The sequence below is a fragment of the Erinaceus europaeus genome, chromosome 20 (genome assembly GCF_950295315.1).
Source record: "Erinaceus europaeus chromosome 20, mEriEur2.1, whole genome shotgun sequence".
NCBI classification, from domain to species: Eukaryota; Metazoa; Chordata; class Mammalia; order Eulipotyphla; family Erinaceidae; genus Erinaceus; species Erinaceus europaeus.
This window is the reverse complement of record NC_080181.1, coordinates 4,775,353-4,787,432: the sequence shown is the minus strand read 5'-3', so window position 1 is coordinate 4,787,432 and position 12,080 is coordinate 4,775,353. Positions and strand designations below refer to the sequence as shown.

Sequence of the window (12,080 nt, the reverse complement as noted above, 5' to 3'; positions counted from 1 at the left end):
GTGACTGTGTGTGCTTACACAGCAATCTAGGTCTTTTTTTTTTCTTTTTTAAAGATTTTATTTATTTATGAGAAAGATAGGAGGAGAGAGAAAGAACCAGACATCACTCTGGCACATGTGCAGCCGGGGATCGAACTCAGGACCTCATGCTTGAGAGTCCAAAGCTTTACCACTGCGCCACCTTCCGGACCACACACACCAATCTAGTTCTAACGCATGGGATGCACACCCCTTTGTGCCTGGGATTTGCTTTGAATTCTAAAGTGCTGGTGTGAAATAGAACACACTGGGCTCTTGTTTGACTTTTCCACAGAACTCAATATGAAGTCTCCTTAAATATTTCAGAGTAAAAAATGATTTGATAAGAAAGACATTTCAGGGTGCTGGGTGGTGGCACACCGAGTTAAGTGCTCATAGTACAAAATGCAAGGACCTGAGTAAAAGATCCCAGTTCGAGCCCCCGGCTCCCCACCCGCAGGGGAGTTGCTTCACAAGTAATGAAGCAGGTCTGCAGTTGTCTATCTTTCTCTCCCCCTCTCTGCCCCCCCTCCTCTCTCAATTTCTTTCTGTCCCTTTAAAAAAGTGAATTTCCTGGGATTGTTGAGAGGGAAAGATTCTCTGAATGCTGACTATTCAGTAGAAGAATGTCATATATTTAAAAGAATCTCAATCTTATAATAGATGGTATAAAAGCTAGAAATGACATGCAGACTTTTTTAAAGGTCATTCTAATTTCAAAATGCCAACATGTGAATCGTGTCCTATCTGAGTCTCAGAACATTCAAAGGATGGCGGAGTGTAACACTTACTTTTGCGGCACCTATCTGTTCTTTTCGAAACTTCTCAAGTGGCGCAATTAACACATCGTTAGCGTTTTGGATCTGAAATGGAAAATGCAAAGACATTAAATCTTGTATGATTCTATTCAAACAATATTGAAATAAGACATCACATTCTTTTTCAACTTATTTAACAGGTTTTGTTACCTCACTTGCTTTTATAAACAAAATAAAAATAGCCGGCATGCTACACAATCTTTTTCTACTTTAAACTGTACACGTTATTGCCCTAGCATCTGACAGTACCGTGAACAACATGAAAACAAGTACAGGTGGTGACAGCTTAGTCTGAAAACAGAGGTCTTATATCCTAAGACTTACCCAAGAAATAGCACAGTGGGTATAAAATTTACAAATAACCTTTAATTATGCTGGTTTAATTTAGTCAGTTCAAACATCATTTTAAAATTGAAGCACTGGAAAGCACTTCCATTTGCCACTAGAATGCTCCTATTCCACAGCTGCACAATAAAAGGCTCCTAATTTCCCTTTTTAATTAGATCCCTTACACGTGGGATTTGTTGCACGTCCTCATAATATATCCAGGCTTACTAAACACTATCCGATTTCCATTCAGTGAATAACATTTTAGCCCTAAACCTCACATTGGGATTTACTTAAACTTCAGCGCACATACATAATTTAGTCATCTGTAAGAATACCGGGAGGGCGTGTGGGGCCAGGGGCTGGAGGCAAGCCTGCAAGACATTTCTAAGCTCAGCGGGATGCTGGACAGAAACCACACAAACTAAACTTTTAGAAACCATTACAAATGCCAGGTGTGGGCTGGGAGCCATTTTCACCACATTAAACAAGGTGTTTCTGTGACAGGCCACCACAACTGCCAAACAGGTCGACCTGTGCAGTGTCTGCACATCAAGTCACACCCGCCACACCTTAGGCTTGCACTCGTCACCTCTCAGTCACCTCAATGGGAGGGGGAGAGAGAGAGCATCAGTCTCCCACCACTGTGGCGACATGACCACATCTTAGCAGTGTTAAGATGAATGAAAACCCTACTCTGAAAAACTGATTATTCTCTAGTCAATTCATTCTCTCTCTCTCTCTCTCTCTCTCTCTCACTCACGAGAGTACTGCTCAGCTCTGGTTTATAGTGGTATAGGGGAGTAAACCTGGGACTTTTGGAGCCTCAGGCATGTGAGTCTCTTTGCAAAACCACTATGCTATCTCTGCCCCCAACCCCCATCAATTTTTCTTTCAAGTTCTATTATCTAAGTCTACTGACCACTTAGATATTTTTATTCTTCCTAAATTTTAGGGTTTTTAATTTTTTTTATTTATAAAATGGAAACACTGACAAGACTATAAAATAAGAAGAGTACAATTCCCACCACCAGAACTCCGTATCTCATACCTTCTGCTGATAGTTTTCCTATTCTTCTTTCTTTCTCTCACCAGAGCACTGCTCAGCTCTGGCTTATGTCAGTGTGGGGGATTGAATCTGGGACTTCAGAGCGGCGGGTATGAAAGACTCTTTGCATAACCATTATGCTATACCCCCACCCAGCTTTCCTACTCTTTCGCCCTCTGGGAGTATGGATCCAAGACTCAAGAGATAATGGGGCTCTTCATTAGGGCCCCAGTTGTGCCCAAAGCGAGCACCTCACTCGTGCGCCCCTTCCCGCTCTGTGACAGCCTCTCTTCACTGCCCCTCCTCTTCCTTCCTTCCCAAGGAGGCTACTCTGCTCCTAAAAAAAGCTTGCCCTGTAAAACCTCAAAGTCTCACATGCTCTTTCCTTTCCTTGGCCTTGGTGGCTGCTGCTCTTGGGTGTACTGGTCACAAGAACCAGAGATTGGCAACAGCTGCATATCTACATAGCAAATTAGCTCGGTTCTTTACAACCATTAAGTGCTCAGAGGTCACAGCTGTTAATATTTCCAAATCAAAGTATGTAAAGAGTATCATTCTGAGAACAGGCTGTAGGGCTTGTTCGCAGGTAGATCTTCCTGGGCAGAAACCAGCTTGGGTGGGTGAGAGGAATTTCTCTGTAAGAGGAGAAATACGTGACAGAAGCAGCCTCTCAAGGAGTTTGTAACACACGGAGAGGAGAGAAATTGGTCTATAGCTGGCGGCCAGTGTTGGGTTTTTCTTTGGTTTCAAAACTGCTATTATGTTCACACGACGCCAAATTTTGGGCATAGATTCAGATTCCAAGATGTGGGACAGGAATGAAGTGAGCCACTTCTTTGCCGCGGGGCCCAAGTTAAGAATGAGTTCTGGGGTGATGTTATCATAGCCAGCAGCCGTTCCCGGTTTAACCCTCTTCAAAGCGTCTTCCAGTTCAGACAGTGTAAAGGGAGAGAGTTTTGGAGATGGACAAGATAAACGGAAGTGGGATGACCACTCATGGGAAATTTCTCTTTTCTAGACTGGGTCGATCTTAGCACGTCCAACTTGAGTTAGGTGACTGGCCACTGAGTTTGGAGATACGGGAGGATGGGAGACGGGAGGGGGTTGGCTACCGGCACCCAGACTATGAAGAAGCTTCCAGGCCTTCCTACTTGAGTGGGTGAAGTTCAGACTTTCCGTGAGTTGTCGCCAGCGGGCTTGGCGTGCTGCATCCAGGGAGGCAATGAGATGGTCAGCCACATCTGGGTCGCCCGACTCATCATACTGCTTTAGTAGTTGCTCGCATTTAGCATCAAGACCAGGCGTATGGTTAGCACGTCTCCCACGAGGAATGGCTTGGGAAGTTGCTTTGAAGATGGCTTGGCAGAAGCGCCTGTAGGAATCTTCAGAAGGGATAGAGTTAATTGGAATTGCAGGAATAGATTTGTTGGTAAGATCACTGAACAGACACCAGTTTGCTTTCCGAAAGTTCCATCTTAGTTTCTCCGAGCACAGAATCAGTGGGAGCTGGAGACCAATGTGGATGATACTGGGCGGTGATGACTGTGCGGGAAGATCTTGAGAACTTGTCTCGTAGCGGGAAAGGCTTGGCCGTTGACTGTGCTAATCCAGCACAGGTCGGGTGACGAGTCTTTATTCCATCTAGCACTGTGAAAAGAGCCTGGCTGTTTGGGATCGTATAATAGGGAGAGGTCATTCGCTGAAGCCCAGTCGGCTAAGACAGAGCCGTCAGCACGAGTGGAGGAATATCCCCAGTCTTGGTGATGACTATTAAAGTCTCCAATGTAAACGGCTGGGTGATTCGGGCTAGGCAGGACCTCATTATCCCATGAGGCACTGGGAGGCTTATATACGTTGACAAGCTGAATAGCTCCAATAGTAATGGAGTCGTAGAAGGTCGAAGAGGCCGTATGGTAAACGTCCGCAAGACACGATTTGGTGTAGATGGCTCGGCCGTGTTTAGGATGGAGATTATAGCATATTAAATCGAATCCACTGATGGTGAATCGAGCAGCTTCATCAACTGCTATATGTGTTTCTTGTAGGCAAATAACATCTGCCTGATGCTGTATCGCCAGTTGACCAATAAGAACGCGTTTGGCAAAGGACAGCCCCTCAACATTAAGTTGGAGGACTCGAAGAGCAGGACCAACAGCTTGAAAGCTGTCAGGAGCTGCTTGTTGCTGGCTTTGAAAGTGACTGGGATCCATGTGGATTCAGTCAGCTAGGAAGGATCATCAGTTTCCCCAATGAATGGGTACTCACGAGATGCACCACGGGAAGGTGGATCCAATGCAACTATTACACTTCCCTCACTCACTCCAAAGCTAACCTTACCAAAGCAAGGACTGCAAAAGCTGAATAAGGGCAACAGACTGGCATACTTTAACGATGACTCTTTAGTCACTATCAGGCCATCCCATCAGCTGGGGTTTAGTCGGGGAGTCCTGAGATTCCCAAACAGACATGATGGGCCTAGACCTTAAATAAATCCCTCTCTCCATTGTTACCAGTCATCTCTACCAGGAACAACACAAGAGACCCTTCCGTGGGCCCCCATAGGACCTTGCCCTCAACTTGGATCAACAACAGTAGAGAATGCTCCATCCTCCGAAGGGAGGCTGGGCAACATACTCTATGCTACACCTGAGGAAGATGGGTCCTGATATTGGGGCAGCTTGGAATGTTCCTACTGATGACAACAGAATGTGAGCTCAGATCTATAGGGATGCAGAGGTCACATAGGCTCCTAAGCTGAATATGGGCCCCAGATCACATCAAATCGATGGGGTTTACAGACAACAATATTTATACACCTTTCCCATATTTGGGAGCTACTCTCTTCCCTGATCCAGCTTTCTGGTCCTTTTTCCAGCCATGGCATCATCTCCCCAGACAATAACTTGGAACCACTTTCATTTCAGATTTCAGGCTCAGGGGAAAAAAAAAATAGTATAGCTATAGGCCCTTTGGAATATAACTAAAATATGCCTACTAGCTATCTAGAAATCTACCCCCCTTCATCTGCACTATTCCAACCTTTAGGTTCATAATTAATCAACAATCTGTTTGGCTTTGTATGTTAACTCTCCTTTCAGCCACCAGGTTCCAGATGCTAGCAGGATGCCAACCAGACTTCCCTGGAGAGACAACCCCACCAATGTGTCCTGGAGCTCCGTTTCCCCAGAGCCCCACCCTACTAGGGAAAGAGAGGGGCAGACTGGGAGTATGAATCGACCAGTCAACGCCCATGTTCAGTGGGGAAGCAATTACAGAAGCCAGACTTTCCGCCTTCTGCAACCCACAATGACCCTGGGTCCATGCTCCCAGAGGGATAGAAAGTGGGAAAGCTATCGGGAGGGGATGGGATATGGAGATCTGGTGGTGGGAACTGTGTGGAGTTGTACCCCTCTTATCCTATGGTTTTGTCAGTTTCTTTTTTATAAATAAATAATAATAAATAAATATGTACCTATGACAAAAACACTAAAAAAAAAAAAAAAAAAAAAAAAAAGAAGTAATCATCAACCCATATCTGAGGTTCTGAAAGAATTACTGTAGCTTCCAGTGGAGGGAATGGGGATACAAAGCTCTAGTGGTAGGAACAGTGTGGAATTACACCCATTTTATTATAATTTTATAAATCATTATTAAGTCACAAATGTAATTTTTAAAAATAAAGAAAGGGAGAGAAGAGAGGGCCATAGGGAAATGGACAAACACACACATACAGTTATAGTTACTGTAATACTAGTCTACTCGCAACTGTGAACAGTTATAGTTACTGTAATACTAGTCTACTCGCAACTGTGAACAGTTATAGTTACTGTAATACTAGTCTACTCGCATCTGTGAACAGTTATAGTTACTGTAATACTAGTCTACTCGCATCTGTGAACAGTTATAGTTACTGTAATACTAGTCTACTCGCATCTGTGATCTTGGTAACACCACTGCAGTTTCTAAGCAAGGAACAGGGACTCAGAACTCTGGTGATGGAGAAGGTGTGGGATTATACCCTTGTAAATCACAAATAAAAATCATCATCTCCAAAAACAAAAACAAAGAGAACATCATTCTGCATACACCTGCTTTTCACCTGGACCCCACACCGTCCTTTGGCAGAAGAGGGTCGTCTGTCCTCTACAAGCTGGTATTTTCTCATGAATCTGAGACAGGCCTGGTGTCTCACACACCCAGCTACTAGGTTTTCATACACATGCCAAAGCCCCCCAGAGAGGGGTTGTCTCTGGAGAAGGGGGCAGTGTGGAGACCATATCCATTCAGAAATACTTGCTTCTTGTAAAGCGCCACTGTTTTTTGTTTGTTTTGTTTTTTAGCTTGGAAAATACAACTGATTTCATTGAGAGTTACCTGATAAATGATGCAAAATTCATTATAAATACTTTAGCATCCAGATAGTGGTGTGAATTGGGAACAGAAAAGGAAGGATGTTCACGCAGGAGGGACACTGACTACAGGCGAGGGGTAACTAGGCGTGCGGGGGTGCTGGGGGTGCCTGCAGGACAGGAAGGCCTCTGCCAAGCACCCATGACGTCAGTCACACTGGACGAGCTCCAGGCCCCCTGCTCAGCACTTGCTAGTGGGGACAGCTTCCAACTGGACAGGAGTTTGACAACTAGTAGGAAAGTCAGTTAGAGTAAGTCAAGAGTGGCTGGATGAGCCCCCAAGTCTAGCAGAGCAACCTGAATGCAGGCTCACTGACCGCTTCTAAAAATAGCCTGGGGAGACAGCATATCGGTTCTGCCAAAAAAAAAAAAAGACTTTCATGCCTGAGGCTCTGAGGCCCCTGGCTCAATTCCTAGCACCACCATAAGCCAGAGCTGAGCGGTACTCTGGTCTCTCTGTATCTCTCTGCCTATCTGTTTCTCTTTGTGTCCTTCTTTAAAATTAAAATATTAACAACAACAACAAAGAGGTTAAATGTGTGACAACCTCCTGGAAATGAAGTCATGACAGGTGGGCCCCTCCAGAGTGGTGGTGGGGGGATGGGACGGGACTAGGAAGACGAGGATGACTTGTGTCAGGGCTGGGGGGGGGGGGGGTCACACAGAGGACTGGACCTTGGGCCCTGCTGCCCTGCTGCCCTGTGTCACAGAAAATGAGGTCACTGAAAGCAGGATGGGTTTGGGAGAGAGGCCATGATCTCCAACGGAACTCAAGCAGACCAAGAAATCCTTGGGCAGAGCCCCCCAAGTCACAAAAGAAACCTCGGCAAGTGAATGGAACGTCTTCGATTAGGAAGGAGAGGGGCCAGGGGCACCATATGCCCAAACAAGGGCCCCGCATTCTCCTCCAGGGGTCTCAATCTCTGCCGAGCCCTGCATGTGGCTGTTGAATAAATACGACCCAAGACTGCGGCCCTCTTAGCGCCGTAGGCAGCGCGTCAGTCTCATAAATACGCCCCAAGAAAACGACTCCGGCACAGCGAAGCAACTATCCGTTACCCTCTGCTGCCCACAGGGGCGTCGTTATGAGGCGAGCGCCATCAACTCTCATCTCTCCTTTCAGCTTTCTGATTTGCTCAGCTTGTTTTCTCTAGCCTCCCCTACTCGTATTCTATTAATATTAAATGGAAGGGCTGAAATAAATAAAATGAAATGAGTGAGAAAATGAAAAGGTAAAGGAGCCAGGGGTCACAGACAGCGGAGTGTGTTTTGGTAGAGAAGCCAGAAACAGTGGATTGTGCTTTAAACCTCTTTAGGTGAATCAGCCAGAGGTACTGTATAGAAAAGGAAAGGAGAGAAAAACACACACAGAAGGAGTGACAAAGAAGTGGACAGAAGTGGATGTCATAATATCGACATTGTAACTGATTTGGGAGTAAAAAAAATTCAACATCACGGCTACCATGAGAATGAGAGTCGGGTGGGGAGGTAGTGAGAGTCGGGTGGATAGGACATCAGATTCTCATGCCTCAGGCCACAGGTTTAACCTTTAGCCCCACCATATGCCAGAGCTAAACAGGGGTCTGTTGTCTCTGTCTCTCGTTCTTGTAAATACTTTTTAAAAAATGAGTGTTAAAGACAGACCCGGGGGCCAGGTGGTAGTGGGTTAAGCGCACATGGTGCAAAGAACAAGGGCTGGTGTAAGGCTCCCAGCTGGAGCCCCCGGCTCCCCACCTGCAGGAGAGTTGCTTCACAAGCGGTGAAGCAGGTCTGCAGGTGTCTGTCTTTCTCTCCCCCTGCCTTCCCCTCCTCTCTCCATTTCTCTGTCCTATGCAACAACAACAACAAAAACCAACAGCAATGGAGAAAGGATGGCAGCCAGTAGGAGATTCGTGGGGGAGTCCCAGAGTCCCAGCGGTAACCCTGGAGGCAAAAAAAAAAAAAGGATAGACTAATTGTGTTTTGAATCTTGGCTGCTAAGACTCAATGTCTTTATCTGTATGCCTCTCAAGGTTATCAAAATTAAGTATCTACTAAAGTAAATAGCAGACATGATCTGGAAATCTCGGAATTTCCCAGCGGTGATTTAAACTGCAGTTACTCAAGGCTGGACACTTGAAATCCAGCTAAATTTATCAGAAGAGCACCCTTAAAGCGGCCCCCCCAGAGATGACCAGGAACCCAGATATATATGTCCATGAGCCATTACAGGAATCCTAGGCACCCTGGGTGACAGGCCTGCTGTCACAGCACATGCACTTAGATTTCAGACACACGCTAAGATGCCACACTTTACAGGGCACAAGCTGGCTAGGCTGCCTGGGGTCCTCATCTCTGCCCACCCCCCTGGGAACACAGCCCCTCAGGCTGGCCATACAATCCTGCTGAATTGCGGGTGGGAAGACAGTGTAATGGTTTATGCAAAAGACTTTCACGCTCGAAGCCCCAGGTTCAGTCCCTAGCACCACCACTAACCGGAACTAAGCAGTGCTCTGGCTAAAAAAAAAATAATAATAAAAATTTTTTAAAAGGGAGGGAGGAAGAGACCAAGAAAGCAATGTGAGTCAGGATGCAACTCTGATGGCAAACCCTGTGAAAGCAAAAGAAACTCCGGAACTCTGAGTTCAGGGGAACTCTCTGACCTCAGACTTACACAAGAGGTTGATGAAACGCCGACGCCGTCTAGAAGGTGGTGGAGGTGGCCAGTGGAGTCACAGAGTTCAGGAGAGTCCAGAGCCCATCACAGCTGTGCAAAGAGTGACTGTGCGTGGCCTTGCTCAGAAGCAGTTTAGTACTCTCCCTCGATCTTGATGAGGATGTGAAAACCTTGAAAGTGACTTATTTCAGTCGTCAGAACACATTCCCTTACTATTTTTTTAAACATTTATTTATTCCCTTTTGCTGTCCTTGTTTTATGTTGTAGTTATTGTTGTTATGTCGTCGTTGTTGGACAGGACAGAGAGAAATGGAGAGAGGAGGTAAAGACAGAGAGGGAGAGAAAGACAGACACCTGCAGACCTGCTTCACCGCCTGTGAAGTGACTCCCCTGCAGGTGGGGAGCCGGGGGCTCGAACTGGGATCCTTACGCCGGTCCTTGCGCTTTGCGTCACGTGTGCTTAACCCACTGCGCCACCAACTGACACTCACGTTACCTTACTATTTTATGAGTCTTAAACATTACCTAAATCTTCAATTTGAATGGATCTTTTTTTTTTCTAGGCACTGGTCCTTACTGAAAATTCAAAAATGATTATCAGCAGTGGGCTTTCTTCTATAGCAGAGAAACAAACCTGCCATTGGAGAAGCTCGACTCTGCACTGAGGGGCAGAGGCTCTGCTGGCCATGAGCTTGTTACTCGGAGCCCAGAATCCGGTGTCTGCTCACCTTCCTCCTGCTCTCTCAAGTGGTTCTGATCGACAGCTGGAGCGAGTGATCATAAACCAGCCATGAGGGGTGGTTACAAGTGTTTCTACGTGGTTATAAGAATCTCCGGGTGTCGGGCGGTAGTAGCGCACTGGCTACGGAAGAAGGGCAAACGCCAGAAGAAGAAGAAGCGCAGTGGGTTAAGCGCAGGTGGTACAAAGCGCAAGGACCGGCGTAAGGTTCCTGCTTCGAGCCCCTGGCTCCCCACCTGCAGGGGAGTCGCTTCACAGGCCGTGAAACAGGTCTGCAGGTGTCTGTCTTTCTCTCACCCTCTCTGTCTTCCCCTCCTCTCTCCATTTCTCTCTGTCCTATCCAACAATGAACACGAACGACATCAACAATGGCAATAATAATAACCACAACGAGGCTACAACAACAGGGCAACAAAAGAGGGAAAAATGGCCTCCAGGAGCAGTGGATTCATGGTACAGGCACCGAGCCCCGCAATAACCCTGGAGGGAAAGAAAAAAGGAAAAAAAAAAAAGGATTCTCCAAGTGTGCTTGGAGCTTTGCCTCTTCAATTCTACATGGATTCTGCTTTTCTGTAGAGCACGGGCTTTTAGGTGTGGGCTAGCTAACAGGAATTAGCTGAGAACCTACTGTGGCTTGTCAGACAAAGCGAGTGGGTTTAGAGTATGGGAAGTCTGCGGGTAAATTAACTCTCCTCCCATCTCAACTGTCCCTTTTCCTGGGCCTGGTGCTAGTGCCAGTCACAGCTCCTCAGTCATCGGTGAGCTCAATGTCTCCTCAGGCCGCACCTTCCATAGAGCATCAGAATGTCAGGTGACAACACTCAAACTTATTTATTATTACCAGAGCACTGCTCAACTCCGGCTTATGGTGGTACTGGTATAGGAGACTGAACCCAGGATGTTGAAGCCTCAGGCAAGAGAGTCTTAACCATTGTGCTCTCTACCCCGCCTTCAGGTGACAACACTGCCTCACAGCTCAGGCTCAGCTCTGAAGAGCCAGGCTACAGAGGCTGGCTAGGCAACTGGCAGAAGTAAACCTGGATGGCACACTCACTGCCACAACAATTTCTTGTTGTGATTCCTACAGTCCACACAGTGCAGAGATCACAGGTGTGGCCTGAAGAGTGGACCAGACATAAGCACCACAGAAGACATCCTGGCAGTCTGAGGTTAAGAGTGGGTTATTCCCCACTGGCACCTGCAAAGTCAGAATTCTTTTTTTTCCCAAGTTTTAAAAAAATATTTATTTATTCCCTTTTGTTGCCCTTGTTGGTTTATTGTTGTAGTTATTATTCTTGTCATCGTTGTTGGATAGGACAGAGAGAAATGGAGAGAGGAGGGGAAGGGAGAGGGGGATAGAAAAATAGATACCTGCAGACCTGCTTCACCACTTGTGAAGCGATTCCGCTGCAGGTGGGGGGGGAGCTGGAGGCTTGAACCGGGATCCTTATGCTGGTCCTCGTGCTTTGTGCCACCTGCACTTAACCTGCTGCGCTACCGCCCGACTCCCCAAAGTCAGAATTCTAATGTAAGGACTCAGATGTGCGCCTGGCCTTGGCCTGTTGCAGCCCCTGTGCTGTGCCCAGCTCCTCGATTATGAAACTCCACCATAAGATCTGCTGCTGGTCTGGGCCTCCCCTTTACAGCCCTCAGAGTCTGTGTGCAGACTTGCAGACAGAGCCCAGAGGCTGAGGCTCATGAGAGCTGTGGGGTGTGGAGACGTGGTGGAGAGCTTCACTTGCGTCAGACGAAATGTATTCCTCTTCAGAGCCTTGAGCGTGTGTAAATTACTATGAAAATCATGTCTGTGTCTAAAAAAAATGTAAGTGTGACGGGAAGTTATCTGCTCTCACAGTAACCAGCTGAGACTGCCTGAGTGCCGCTTGCTGTTTCCAGGGTTCCGAGTCTGCCCACTAAGCTAGTGACCACTGAGAAGCCCACTTGCCCGCCTGCACTTGATACAGCTTAGCGCTCCCGTACTCTTCACCATCAGCCACGCTTTCCTTAGAGGAACAGACTGAGGAAAGAAATACAAGTTTGGGGGGACTGCTACATGTATCCCCTC

At 46.8% G+C, this 12,080-nt stretch overlaps 1 protein-coding gene across 1 annotated transcript in view; it reads right to left on the bottom strand.

Moving 5' to 3' along the window:
• Positions 1-12,080, bottom strand: part of ARHGAP42 (Rho GTPase activating protein 42) — a 139,337-nt gene that overhangs the window by 50,959 nt on the left and 76,298 nt on the right. Inside the window, exon 4 of the mRNA XM_007520717.3 lies at positions 810-881. Coding sequence (XP_007520779.1) covers positions 810-881 — 72 coding nt within the window. The remainder of the gene's footprint in view (positions 1-809; positions 882-12,080) is intronic.